This window comes from Amblyomma americanum, chromosome 9, assembly GCF_052857255.1.
Source record: "Amblyomma americanum isolate KBUSLIRL-KWMA chromosome 9, ASM5285725v1, whole genome shotgun sequence".
NCBI classification, from domain to species: domain Eukaryota; kingdom Metazoa; phylum Arthropoda; class Arachnida; order Ixodida; family Ixodidae; genus Amblyomma; species Amblyomma americanum.
In genome coordinates, this window is record NC_135505.1 from 117,335,568 (window position 1) to 117,351,020 (window position 15,453).

Sequence of the window (15,453 nt, forward strand, 5' to 3'; positions counted from 1 at the left end):
CTCTAAGTCGACGTGCTCACAGAGGCATTTCATTAACTTCTCCACCAAAACTCACTTGCCTGAACAAGAGGAAGTGAATGAGACAACACTCCAAACCTAAACCATGGTTATTAAAAACCAAGGATTTCCTATAGGCAGTTAGTTTTGATTCAATGCGTGCACCGCACCCCATACAAGAATTCAGTTCTACAAACACGAGCCGACATGCCACATCTGACAAGCCTGCGATAACACGTCTAGGGTCAAAGGCTAAGTATAAGTAGAGGCTGCAAAACGTAGGGGCCTTCCAGTTAGCGCAGGGAAAAAAAAAAACAACTAACCCAGCAGAAAGCCAGTGGTATGGCACAATCCTCAAAACTAGTACACTGTCGGTTGGGTTTACATGTCGCAACAGGAAGACAGCATTAGCTAGCACTTGGGAGAGCGCTGGTACTTGGCAAGTAACAACACCGTATGCAGCACGAAATGCATAAAAGCAGAGTTTCAAAGGCGTTCAGCAGCACAGCACTGCACCAGGCCGCAGTGGGTCACTTACACACCAGCGAGACAGGTGCATTCTTTTGCATGCCCATGCAAAGCGTCCAGACTGTGGCGTCCCAATGCAAAAAGCTCGCCAACAGCAACGAAGCACGTGCGTCGACAGTGGCAGGAGTGCGGAAACGGCCTCTCTTACTTGTGCCACTGTGAACTCGACTTCATCGCTGGGGTGCAGGGTCATGTCGGGGTCAAGCAGCTCGCAGGTCTTGAAGTAGATCTGGCTGTCGCGGTCCTGGCAACTGATGAAGCCGAAGCTCTCTTTTACAGTAGCCACGACACCCTATGGCGCATGATGCAATGTGTAGGAGGAAAGGAGAGGATGGAACAAGTTTGCCACACTCCAGTATTCGTCTTGACAAGCTAGCCATCTACGATGGAGCACCTGATCCCTCACACCTAAAGGCCGTGGTCACAAGTTGCGCGGCATCAAATCCCAAATACAACTGCGAACAAGAGGCCTGTTTCACACTCACCACACCGATGAGAAGAACCTTCCACAAAGGGTTTTTAAACAAGCACGAAAAATACTCGTTAACAAGCGAAAACAAACACTGAATGAATTTCTGCTTGCCATTATACAATGCTTCGAATCTCTAGACAGAAGAGGACACCTCATCAAGACAATGCAGGCTAATTGGAATAACATGCAGTGCTTTAAAAGTAGGGGTATGCGAATATTCGAAAACGAATCGAATATGTTTGATGTTTGATTCGTATTCGGGAAATTGATGTTCGAAAATTTCCGAATATTCGAAAATTCCCGAATACTCGCCAGCAATCGTATACTGCGCAGACTTTCATAAATTCGACCGTGGCAAAACCACAATATCTGGGCAAATTAGCCGATGATCGAGTTAAAAATTCCAGGAAAACAATACAGAGGTCCCATCCCCTTTCTTCCTTGTCGTTTATCAAGCGGACCGATCACATTCCGACGCCGCTAGGCTTGACCTTGTCTGAAATTCCGCAAGTTGGCTTTCCCAGATATCACACATGCTGCGAACAAGATGGCCGACGGCCTGCTTCGGACAATCGCAACGCGAAATCACACTTTTTTGCATCTTACCGTAGCACCTTACATATTTAATGCCCACATCCGAAGAATGCGTCCTGTTGCTTTCATAACTTTCCGAGCGTGACCTCCACCATCACACTTTGTAAACTACGATGTGCGGGAAAGTCTACTTGTGGAATTTCGCGGGAGCCTCCTGAATGGGTGCGTCGAGTTGTCACAAAAGGGCAAGGGATCCTGTAAAAACCCTGCCTATTGCGTGGTGCATTGTAATCCGCGCACCTATTTAGTGGGCGCAACGACAGGCGTGACAACGATCAGAAGGCCCGTCTGGAAGGCCCCTGTCGCTAGGTGAAAAAATAGCCTGGGCGTGTAGTTTCGGTTTCTGAGCTTCGCCGCTGCTACGGACAACTGCAACTGTCGGCCCGCGCATTCGCCCGTAGTCCAATCCCAGCTCTGCACGGCTTTCGGACGCTGACAGGCGCGTCGCAGGTGATTTCTTTTTCCTTTTTAGAAACCGTCTCACTGTTCCGACACCAGTGTGTGTTCCACGGCCCCTTGGTTGCATTTGTGTTGTTTTTCCAGCACTCCAAAACGGGTGGCTCGTCACAGGCTTACAGGTGTTAGCGGGATGGAGCCACCCTATGCATCTTCGCCAGGGTTTTTTTTCAGGGGAGGGGGTGGGGGGGGGGGGGGGGGGTAATTTTATAAATTGAGGCCTTTGGATGAACCGGGCATTTTTTCAGGTCCCTTGAACTCCGAATGAATGAGGTTTTACTAGTCATCATGTTATTTTTGTTGCCAGTCTTGTCATTTTATGCATTTTGTTTTGCATGACCTCATTACAGGTCGGATACCGTTATGCTGTCTAATAAAGTAGTATACATTTCTGTGCACATCACATTTTTTGATAGGGTATTCAGGTAGTCTAGTTTTATTTATTTTAGTTGCAAAGACCATACACTATTTTGAAAAAAAAAAAAAAAAATACGGGCAACAACATTTGCTTGTTTACATTTTCTAAAATTTTTTTTTGTACTGAAAAGATATTCGATATTTGAAGCCATATTCGTATTTGATTCGTATTCGAAAATTTCAATATTCGTACACCCCTATTTAAAACACATTATTTGAGTGACGAATATGGAACAAAAAGTTCATGAATTAATGAGGCCACTTCCCAAGATGTCGGCGTGTCATCACATAGGAGCTAGCCAATACCTCAATGATGTAAAGTGTAGTCACCTCAAAAGGTTCCTACAAAACTCTGAAAACCAGCCATCCAAGCCACTTGCTTGCCCACATCTGAGACAAATTCTGTTATGCTAGCCTAGACAGTCAAGCCACTGCACACATGCATGATTTCTGTGTAGGCTCGGCACCATCATTTCTTGCCACTGTGACAAGGTGTAGCCCGTCGTGACAGCTGGAGGCGCAGGCTGGGCACTTTTCTTTCTTGCCCATTCTAAATGTCACAAGGTGTGCCCCAAAATGAGACTAGCCTAATTGTGAATTTCGTTGTTTTTTTCCTATTTTTAAAGCTGTGTTTCTGGTTCACATGTCACAAAAAAATTTCAGCACATACTCCTTTTCTTTCACACGCTAAAACGTACATTCAAGAAAAAAAAAAAGGAATCTACCATCCCACAGTAAGCTAAGTGCTACCAATTCTTGCCACTAATCAATGACTGCTGGACGACTATTGCTGCCGGCATTCATTCCTCAAGGATGCAATGCCAAAGCTAGGTTCACCAAGGGACTATGACAAGTTGATAACAAAGCGATGACTGCTCGATGCCTATTGCTGCCAGCATTCATTCCTCAAAGATGCAATGCCAAAGCTAGGTTCACCAAGGGAATATGACAAGTCGATAACAAAGCCATGACTGCGCGATGACTATTGCTGCCAGCATTCATTCCTCAAGGATGCAATGCCGAAGCTAGGTTCACCAAGGGAATATGACAAGTCGATAACAAAGCCATGACTGCGCGATGACTATTGCTGCCAGCATTCATTCCTCAAGGATGCAATGCCGAAGCTAGGTTCACCAAGGGAATATGACAAGTTGATAACAAAGCGATGACTGTTCGATGCCTATTGCTGCCAGCATTTATTCCTCAAGGATGCAATGCCAAAGCTAGGTTGACTAAGGGAATATGACAAGTTGATAACAAAGCGATGACTGCTCGATGACTATTGCTGCCAGCATCCATTCCTTAAGGATGCAATGCCAAAGCTAGGTTCACCAAGGGAATATGACAAGTTGATAACAAAGCGATGACTGTTCGATGACTATTGCTGCCAGCATTCATTCCTCAAGGATGCAATGCCAAAGCTAGGTTCACCAAGGGAATATGACAAGTTGATAACAAAGCGATGACTGTTCGATGCCTATTGCTGCCAGCATTTATTCCTCAAGGATGCAATGCCAAAGCTAGGTTGACTAAGGGAATATGACAAGTCGATAACAAAGCGATGACTGCTCGATGACTATTGCTGCCAGCATCCATTCCTTAAGGATGCAATGCCAAAGCTAGGTTCACTAAGGGAATATGACAAGTCGATAACAAAGCCATGACTGCGCGATGACTATTGCTGCCAGCATTCATTCCTCAAGGATGCAATGCCGAAGCTAGGTTCACCAAGGGAATATGACAAGTTGATAACAAAGCGATGACTGTTCGATGCCTATTGCTGCCAGCATTTATTCCTCAAGGATGCAATGCCAAAGCTAGGTTGACTAAGGGAATATGACAAGTTGATAACAAAGCGATGACTGCTCGATGACTATTGCTGCCAGCATCCATTCCTTAAGGATGCAATGCCAAAGCTAGGTTCACCAAGGGAATATGACAAGTTGATAACAAAGCGATGACTGTTCGATGACTATTGCTGCCAGCATTCATTCCTCAAGGATGCAATGCCAAAGCTAGGTTCACCAAGGGAATATGACAAGTTGATAACAAAGCGATGACTGTTCGATGCCTATTGCTGCCAGCATTTATTCCTCAAGGATGCAATGCCAAAGCTAGGTTGACTAAGGGAATATGACAAGTCGATAACAAAGCGATGACTGCTCAATGACTATTGCTGCCAGCATCCATTCCTTAAGGATGCAATGCCAAAGCTAGGTTCACTAAGGGAATATGACAAGTCGATAACAAAGCCATGACTGCGCGATGACTATTGCTGCCAGCATTTATTCCTCAAGGATGCAATGCCAAAGCTAGGTTGACTAAGGGAATATGACAAGTCGATAACAAAGCGATGACTGCTCGATGACTATTGCTGCCAGCATCCATTCCTTAAGGATGCAATGCCAAAGCTAGGTTCACTAAGGGAATATGACAAGTCGATAACAAAGCCATGACTGCGCGATGACTATTGCTGCCAGCATTCATTCCTTAAGGATGCAATGCCGAAGCTAGGTTCACCAAGGGAATATGACAAGTTGATAACAAAGCGATGACTGTTCGATGCCTATTGCTGCCAGCATTCATTCCTCAAGGATGCAATGCCAAAGCTAGGTTCACTAAGGGAATATGACAAGTCGATAACAAAGCCATGACTGCGCGATGACTATTGCTGCCAGCATTCATTCCTTAAGGATGCAATGCCGAAGCTAGGTTCACCAAGGGAATATGACAAGTTGATAACAAAGCGATGACTGTTCGATGCCTATTGCTGCCAGCATTCATTCCTCAAGGATGCAATGCCAAAGCTAGGTTCACCAAGGGAATATGACAAGTTGATAACAAAGCGATGACTGTTCGATGCCTATTGCTGCCAGCATTTATTCCTCAAGGATGCAATGCCAAAGCTAGGTTCACCAAGGGAATATGACAAGTTGATAACAAAGCGATGACTGTTCGATGCCTATTGCTGCCAGCATTCATTCCTCAAGGATGCAATGCCAAAGCTAGGTTCACTAAGGGAATATGACAAGTCGATAACAAAGCCATGACTGCGCGATGACTATTGCTGCCAGCATTCATTCCTTAAGGATGCAATGCCGAAGCTAGGTTCACCAAGGGAATATGACAAGTTGATAACAAAGCGATGACTGTTCGATGCCTATTGCTGCCAGCATCCATTCCTTAAGGATGCAATGCCAAAGCTAGGTTCACCAAGGGAATATGACAAGTTGATAACAAAGCGATGACTGTTCGATGACTATTGCTGCCAGCATTCATTCCTCAAGGATGCAATGCCAAAGCTAGGTTCACCAAGGGAATATGACAAGTTGATAACAAAGCGATGACTGTTCGATGCCTATTGCTGCCAGCATTTATTCCTCAAGGATGCAATGCCAAAGCTAGGTTGACTAAGGGAATATGACAAGTCGATAACAAAGCGATGACTGCTCGCTGACTATTGCTGCCAGCATCCATTCCTTAAGGATGCAATGCCAAAGCTAGGTTCACTAAGGGAATATGACAAGTCGATAACAAAGCCATGACTGCGCGATGACTATTGCTGCCAGCATTTATTCCTCAAGGATGCAATGCCAAAGCTAGGTTGACTAAGGGAATATGACAAGTCGATAACAAAGCGATGACTGCTCGATGACTATTGCTGCCAGCATTCATTCCTTAAGGATGCAATGCCGAAGCTAGGTTCACCAAGGGAATATGACAAGTTGATAACAAAGCGATGACTGTTCGATGCCTATTGCTGCCAGCATTCATTCCTCAAGGATGCAATGCCAAAGCTAGGTTCACCAAGGGAATATGACAAGTTGATAACAAAGCGATGACTGTTCGATGCCTATTGCTGCCAGCATTCATTCCTCAAGGATGCAATGCCAAAGCTAGGTTCACCAAGGGAATATGACAAGTCGATAACAAAGCGATGACTGCTCGATGACTATTGCTGCCAGCATCCATTCCTTAAGGATGCAATGCCAAAGCTAGGTTCACTAAGGGAATATGACAAGTCGATAACAAAGCCATGACTGCGCGATGACTATTGCTGCCAGCATTCATTCCTTAAGGATGCAATGCCGAAGCTAGGTTCACCAAGGGAATATGACAAGTCGATAACAAAGCGATGACTGCTCGATGACTATTGCTGCCAGCATTCATTCCTTAAGGATGCAATGCCGAAGCTAGGTTCACCAAGGGAATATGACAAGTTGATAACAAAGCGATGACTGTTCGATGCCTATTGCTGCCAGCATTCATTCCTCAAGGATGCAATGCCGAAGCTAGGTTCACTAAGGGAATATGACAAGTTGATAACAAAGCGATGACTGTTCGATGCCTATTGCTGCCAGCATTTATTCCTCAAGGATGCAATGCCAAAGCTAGGTTGACTAAGGGAATATGACAAGTCGATAACAAAGCGATGACTGCTCGATGACTATTGCTGCCAGCATCCATTCCTTAAGGATGCAATGCCAAAGCTAGGTTCACTAAGGGAATATGACAAGTCGATAACAAAGCCATGACTGCGCGATGACTATTGCTGCCAGCATTCATTCCTTAAGGATGCAATGCCGAAGCTAGGTTCACCAAGGGAATATGACAAGTCGATAACAAAGCGATGACTGCTCGATGACTATTGCTGCCAGCATCCATTCCTTAAGGATGCAATGCCAAAGCTAGGTTCACTAAGGGAATATGACAAGTCGATAACAAAGCCATGACTGCGCGATGACTATTGCTGCCAGCATTCATTCCTTAAGGATGCAATGCCAAAGCTAGGTTCACCAAGGGAATATGACAAGTTGATAACAAAGCGATGACTGTTCGATGCCTATTGCTGCCAGCATTCATTCCTCAAGGATGCAATGCCAAAGCTAGGTTCACTAAGGGAATATGACAAGTCGATAACAAAGCCATGACTGCGCGATGACTATTGCTGCCAGCATTCATTCCTTAAGGATGCAATGCCGAAGCTAGGTTCACCAAGGGAATATGACAAGTTGATAACAAAGCGATGACTGTTCGATGCCTATTGCTGCCAGCATTCATTCCTCAAGGATGCAATGCCAAAGCTAGGTTCACCAAGGGAATATGACAAGTTGATAACAAAGCGATGACTGTTCGATGCCTATTGCTGCCAGCATTTATTCCTCAAGGATGCAATGCCAAAGCTAGGTTGACTAAGGGAATATGACAAGTCGATAACAAAGCGATGACTGCTCGATGACTATTGCTGCCAGCATCCATTCCTTAAGGATGCAATGCCAAAGCTAGGTTCACTAAGGGAATATGACAAGTCGATAACAAAGCCATGACTGCGCGATGACTATTGCTGCCAGCATTTATTCCTCAAGGATGCAATGCCAAAGCTAGGTTGACTAAGGGAATATGACAAGTCGATAACAAAGCGATGACTGCTCGATGACTATTGCTGCCAGCATCCATTCCTTAAGGATGCAATGCCAAAGCTAGGTTCACTAAGGGAATATGACAAGTCGATAACAAAGCCATGACTGCGCGATGACTATTGCTGCCAGCATTTATTCCTCAAGGATGCAATGCCAAAGCTAGGTTGACTAAGGGAATATGACAAGTCGATAACAAAGCCATGACTGCGCGATGACTATTGCTGCCAGCATTCATTCCTTAAGGATGCAATGCCGAAGCTAGGTTCACCAAGGGAATATGACAAGTTGATAACAAAGCGATGACTGTTCGATGCCTATTGCTGCCAGCATTTATTCCTCAAGGATGCAATGCCAAAGCTAGGTTGACTAAGGGAATATGACAAGTCGATAACAAAGCGATGACTGCTCGATGACTATTGCTGCCAGCATCCATTCCTCAAGGATGCAATGCCAAAGCTAGGTTCACTAAGGGAATATGACAAGTCGATAACAAAGCCATGACTGCGCGATGACTATTGCTGCCAGCATTCATTCCTCAAGGATGCAATGCCAAAGCTAGGTTCACTAAGGGAATATGACAAGTCGATAACAAAGCGACAACTTCCGTTGCTCTGGAACACAGCCCCGAATGGCAACAGGACTCACCACTTGGCGAGTTTCGTTGGCAAACGACTGGTCGAGCAGCTCGATGTTGGTGGCCCGCTGGAGACCATCCCGTCGGTCGGTGGCAATGTTGAACTGAACCTGGTCGCCAACTTGCAAGGAGTACTCACACTTGGGGTCGCGCTCGCCGTACGGCATCTCCAATTCCCTGCACAAGCCACAAGGCGAAGGAACAATACAATGAGGTGACTGGAGAGACGAGGTGTACGCCATGACACCGTGTGTCGACAGACCAGTAAAAACTTGTCACATCAAAGGTGAAGTTCTTTTGCTATAATATAACTGTCCCATCAAGACCCGTAGAACAAGCTTGACTAGTAATACAACACACCAACTGGTGTAAGCCAACTTTTTTTACCTCCAGGAAAAAAAAAAAAAAAAATCACGTTTAAGGCACGTAAGGCTCACTTGGCTAAAACAAATTCGCGGAGGAGCTTTCAAAGAGGGCTGTTTCCACCATTACGTTAAACATCTAAAGGCAATGACAAAATAAATTTCAAGAACTTGGAAAGAACGCAACGGATGACTTTATGCATTGTGTATTTCTTTCAAAAATCAAAGCTCAACCTCTGCGCAAATCTGGCTCATTCAAAAACTCTGCATGTTCATGCCTCTACTCTTCTGCCTTCTCCTGGGCTCCACTGGCTGAAAATGTACCACCAGCTGCTACGGTGCATGCACGGTTCCTCACCGTCATTTATTTTACCCTTAAAGGCCTCTATGGAGGCATTACATAAGGGGGGGGGCGGGGGACACAAAGAAAATACAACTGAGAATAAAATGTTAGTAAATAAACATAATGAAATACAATAAAATCAAAAACGATACATCACAATACAACGTTGATCAATGCTGAATGGCAAAAGGCTGAATTAGGCAGTAACAAGAAAAAGAATAAGTGTAACTGGATTAAGAAGTTTGCGTTTCGTTTAAGGGAGTTTAACGTCCCAAAGCGACCCAGGTTATGAGGGACACGATTCGAAGTTTGCAATATCCTTTATTCAGTACAGTGATTAATTAATGCCTGTCTTTAGAGACAGGCGCAAGAATCAAGTGGCGGCCACTCAAGCACACACTTGTCCCTTCGCAGGCACCATCCAATGTGCGGTTGTTTTCAGCCACTTTTGTGCGTAGGAGACGAACTTGCGCGCACTAGCCAGAAGGCGCCACACATCTTGTGAAGAAGGCGGATTTGAGCACTTTTACTGTCAGTTTCGACACATTTCTTTCTCCTAGAAAAACAGTCTCAAGTAAGCTGTTCGTACCTTCTGCACTTGCAAAGGGGTTGGAGGGTCATTTGTGACACTGTGGTAGCATCATTTCACACTGAGAAATGAAACTAAAGATACTTGATAAATGTGAAACTAGCTCGATTTTCTCCATCCCGTCTGCGGCGGTCAAATTTCGATGGAGGCGAAATTCTAGAGGCCCGTGTACTGTGCGATGTCAGTGCACGTTAAAGAACCCCAGGTGGTTGAAATTATTCCGGGGCCCTCCACTATGGCGTCCCTCATAGCCTGAGTCGCATTGGGACGTTAAACCTTCCCCCATAAACCATCTTTTTGCCGCTTCTCCGGCGACAAACAACCACACTCGAACCTCACTTCTTGAAGCAGAAAAGATTGGCGGAAAACTCGATCGCTCCAGAATATGGTGCTGGATAGATATACAACATAGGGCTAGTAAAAACATAAGACACTAAAATGCCCCAGCCCGCACCTAGTGGCACAGGCCGAGACATTTTATTTTCCAATTGGTGCCGGACAGGCAGATGGACGTGCACAGAGTCCGCGTTCCACTCACTCTTCGCCACGGGTGTAGACGATGCGACCAGGCAAGGGGTCCGAGGCGGCCGCCTGCGACGGTCGCCCCCGGTCAGCGACCACAGTCACGCGGCCCTGCAGCAACTCGGGGTCAATGTCCTCGAAGACAACAGTGCCGGGTGCCAGGCGGGTGATGTTGCACGCCACCTCCTTGCCGTTGCGCAGCTGCACGCTGAACTCAACATCCTCACCCAGCGACAGTGCACGGAAGTCGCTGCACTCGCTTGAGTGGAAGAAGATCTGCGTGCAGGCAGAGGGGCAGAGCGAAGGTCAGAAGCTGAATTTGTACGGCTAGCCAACATTGTGTTAAGTGGGGAAGAGGGTCTTGGGAGAAAAATTTCATATTAATAAAGGGACAATTATGAAATCCTTGCTACACAGTGCAGCTCAAAGGTGGAACAGTTGTTGGACTTTAGTGCAAAAGGAAAAATGATGCCAAAATGGACAAAATGTGGCAAAAGGTAAAATGATGTCCGGGAGGTTGCCAGTCACGCCACTAAGAAGGAAAAGCTGGTCTCAAAAAAAAAAAATTGTTAATGAAGTCACAATACAGAAATCTTCAAGAAACGTATTTTTACGTGCCGATCGCAAATATGCGATTCAAATTTATGTAAAACAAGTCCTCGTGCACTTATATAATAATGTTATGTAACTTCTTGCCATGAGCTTTCAATAAATTTGGTTGCAGGAAACTTGCTGGAACACATGCTATTAGCTTGTCTTGACATCAAGCTATGCAATAAGGGCAAAATTATCCTGTCTATCATAGAAGTTGTTGAGTTACAAGGGTTTTGAATTTGCCACTTCACAAACGGGAAGGAAAACTTGTATTTGTGATGATTTCAAAATTCTATAACTCGCCTTCTACAACAGGCAGGATGAAATTTTACCATTATTGCATAGCTTGACATCATGAGAAATCAATGGCACACAATCTAACAAGTTCCTTGCAGCAGAATTTCTTTCAAACTCTAGGCAAAAAGTTACATAACATATAGCATAAGTGCACAAGGATTTGTTGGACATAAAATTCAATTGCATAATAGGAATCAGAATGCAAAAATACCATATTTACTCGTGTATAACCCGACCGTTTACCTGAAAAAAATATAAAAAATGAGCGCTAGAAAGATAAAACTGCACTTCTTTACATTTATTCAAATGGCCACCACCATGTCACTGGTTATCCGATTTGCAATCATTGCCCTTCTCACTGCTGCCATCCGAGGCTTCATCACTCTCAAAGACGTAGTCGTCCTCGGAACCATCCAGGCTATTACTGATGGCACATTTTTTAAAGCTTTTACGCACCAATCCGGCCGGTACCGCTTTCTACGCATCCACAATCCACTGGCACAGCAATGGAAAATCGGGCCTTCGCACGCGTCCTGTCGGGGTGAGGGTGTAAAGGCCGTCGGCCATGCACTGGGCATACAGCTGCTTCACGTGTGCCTTGAACGGCTTGTTCAGGCACACTTCGAGTGGCTGCAGCATGGACGTCATGCCGCCAGGTATTATAACGATGTCAGTGCCGGTTTTGGCGAGGCAAGTCTTCACCGCATCACTGCAGTGGCCTCGGAAGGAATCCAGTACGAGCATCAACTGGCGTGCCAGCAAGGCACCTGGTCTTCGTTCCCAGATTACTCGAAGCCAGTCTCAGTCTAGGCCGCTGTTCATACAGGAATTTCCTTCCGCATGCACAATGATTCCTGGGGACAGTGGTGCGTTAGGTTGCGTCTTGCGTTTGAAAATCACATACGGGCGCAGTTTCGTGCAGTCAGCCAAAGCACATAACATGACTGTACAGCGCAGCTTGGCATTTTTGCCGATCAGCAAGCTGACTGATTTGGAACACTTTTTTTTCCATGGTCATCTCCATCGGCATCTCTAAGTACACAGGTGTCTGATCAGCATTTCCTACCCAAGACAGAATATAGCTGTACTCCTTCCGAAGTGCGGTGACATATCGTTGAAAGTTCAACAATTTTTCCCTGTAGGCACCAGGAAGCCGCTGTCACATCGTTGTTCTCCGCCGCATAGAAAATCCACGTCTTCGCATAAAGCACTGAAGCCATCCATGGCTTGCACGAAACTCATGTTGAATGTTTCATTTCCCGGGCCAACTTCACGACTTCCATTTGCACCATCTCAGTCGAAACAGCATGGCCACAACTTCTATGCTGCTCAGTGAACTTGGCAAGCTGCATCTCGAGGTGGGGGTACGTGCCAGTCATCGGACCATGAAACGCTTGCCTGTCCCAGTTCATCGTTTCAAGACTCTTTTGTAGCAATAGCTTCATTACGCTAGCATTTCGAGCCTTCAGCGTTGCACCCCTTGAGCTCCGTGGCAGCGCCATGCGTGGTCACGTGGTGCGGAGCAGGTGCTGGTGGCACAGCGTGCCTAGCCACCGATAGTGAATCCACGTCTAGGGACGAAGATGAAGATAAACAAGGAACGCCCAGCGAAATGGAGAAAGACTGACTTTGCAATTTGACTGAGTTAGTTCCACTCGGCAATCTATTCGGCCACCTGTACCTATCGCGTCACTCCAGGTATAACCAGAGCTAAACCACCGCCAATTTTTTTCTTCCTCCAGTCACGAATGCACGACTCGTCGACGCCATGCTGTCTCGCAGCAGCTCTGTTGCAGATTTCTTCGGCAGCGGCTATAATCTTTAGCTTCTCCTCCGTTCTGATATACTGCCGCAGAGTCACACTCATGACGCCAAAACAAAGCAGGCAAAGGGTGCAAACTGGGGTGTAGTACACAAACCAGTGCCTGACACTAGGTTCAACAACGCCGGCTGAAGAAAACGTGGCCGATGGCATGGGGAAGAAAAAACAGACTACGAATGTGGATTTGGCTATGCTTTTCGTTGGCCCTTCATCGGCTTGTCAAGCTTCGATGACAAGGGGGATGGCGGACTACACGGGGGAGGCCACCGTGCATTGCCGTGAGGCCGACCCCCCCAAAGAAAAACCCACACCCCAACTTTTTAAACAAGTTTTTTAAAATTTTGGTGCAGGTTATACGCGAGTAAATACGGTACATGTTCCCTGAAGATTTCATAATTATGACTTCATTAATAAAAATTTATTTCTAAGACCCTCTTCCCCCCTTAAGATCTGTCGCAATGAAATATACCTGTGTTCACTTTGACTGTATGGCAAACTACTTTTTGAGCGTGAACTTGGCCTGCGCAAACAGGTGCACTAACTTTGGCAGCGTTGATTGCTGTGTATGAAGTAGAGTACTTTATTCATTCACTGAACTTAGGAATTTATTTCATCATACATCCTCCACGAAAGAGCTAGACAGCTTCCCTTACCAGCAGCAGCACGTTTTGTTAATTGCCCTGGCCACAGCGGCCACCAGGTTTTGCTGCTACATTTTTACCATCTTGAGACCGTAGCATAATATATATACTCATTCAAAAACTCCACCAGACAGATTATTTTTAAATATTTGTAAGATGTTTTCAAGACCTTTAGCTGCAAAGATTGTCTCCTCTTTGTAGTTAGTTTTTCAGCGCTGGATGGCACTACGATCCTCGAAGGCTGCTCATTTAGGCTTCAAAGGTCTTGGACGACCACTTTCACCTCCAAGGCCTTGTGTAGCAATGGCACAACACTTGTAGTCAAACGCTGTGCATCTTCGAACAGAAAGACCTCTTAACAGAAAAGGACCTTCGCTGCACCCATGTGTCAGGGGTAATAGTTAACTAACCAGCAGGAACAGAGCAAGTACGGACGCACGCGCAGCCGACACTAACAATCTTATTAGGAGTTTAACATGCATATGCAGTCACCTACCGATTTTTCGAAGCTGAAAATTTAGACATCTTGAATATTCAGAGAGCATCACAGAATGCTCGTGCCACCATATACCTATCTGTAAAATTTTTCTGCCTGCTTCATCATTCCGACTGCATTCCCAAACCCTTCAGGTCCAAGATGTTGATCACAGAATGCATAAATGCAGCTACATATAATAAACAATTACAATAACAATAATATTAGGCTTTATTTTTCCATAAAAATGATGGAAAAATAAAAAAAACAAAAGATGAAAACCGTTATTTGGCAAGGCACAGATCGAAAGAAGTGTGGCAAGACCGGTTCTAAATCGGACAAGATTCAGTGTGAACCGCTGGCCAAGGAACTCTAATAATAAACAGAAAACTCGCCTCCTTGACGACATCTCCTCGTTCGATGAAGCCAAACGTGTCCTTGAGAGCGCAGACGACGCCCTGTTTGCGATGGCCGCTGCCGCCACCACCAGATGGTGACCCGCCACCAGAAGGCAGGCTCTTGCGGCCCCCTTTGTTGGCGGCAGAGGAGGGAGATGGCGCGGCATTCTCCGGCCGCACACGCCGGGCGCAAGGAGCGCCCGTCTCTTTGCAGGTGGCCAGGTAGAAGCGCACGCTGTCATTATGGTGCAGCGTGTAGCCTTCCTCGACGTCCTGCTCCGTGTACGGCAGGAAGAAGCACTCCCCGCGGCTCTCATATGCCACCCGGCCCTGTGCAAAGCAAATTCAAAACGGTGCAAAGAATTACAAACGCAATCAGAGAACTTTTTGATACAGTTTGCCGCGAAGCAACGGTCAGTTTTTGCAACCACAACATTGTACTGTGTGAAACAAATCTTGATTCGAAAATCTACATTGGAACACCTCTGTTTACTTGTCTGTATCAAGCCATTTTTAAAACACTGCTGGCATGACACCACTGCACCATGTCTAACTGCAAAAATGGCCAATTCAAGGTTACCCACAACATAAGCGACATTACGAAAACAGATGTGCTAGTTGAGCGTGCTGGCACGAGTGGAAACCAGACATGAAAAAGTAAGGCTGCACACCTTCTTTTAACATTTCTACAGGACACGGATCTTATTTCTAAATGGTGACAGCAGGAACGGACTATGGCCTACTGTGATTGAATGTGTGCGTAGATGGTGTCTTCCAGAGTGGACTACGTTATACTGTGAGTGAATGTGTGTATGGATTGTGGCACTACAATGGCCTATGTTCTACTGTGACTGAATATGTGCATAGATGCTGACTTCTGGAGTGGACTGTG

At 45.7% G+C, this 15,453-nt stretch overlaps 1 protein-coding gene across 2 annotated transcripts in view; it reads right to left on the minus strand.

Moving 5' to 3' along the window:
• Nucleotides 1–15,453, minus strand: part of LOC144104166 (RNA-binding protein Unr-like) — a 38,509-nt gene that overhangs the window by 15,257 nt on the left and 7,799 nt on the right. Inside the window, exons 6-9 of one of the 2 annotated variants that reach the window (XM_077637020.1) lie at nucleotides 14,559–14,891; nucleotides 10,351–10,610; nucleotides 8,530–8,695; nucleotides 674–817 (exon numbers count right to left, since the gene is read on the minus strand). In XM_077637020.1, coding sequence (XP_077493146.1) covers nucleotides 674–817; nucleotides 8,530–8,695; nucleotides 10,351–10,610; nucleotides 14,559–14,891 — 903 coding nt within the window. The remainder of the gene's footprint in view (nucleotides 1–673; nucleotides 818–8,529; nucleotides 8,696–10,350; nucleotides 10,611–14,558; nucleotides 14,892–15,453) is intronic. The other variant, XM_077637021.1, reaches the window with a different exon arrangement.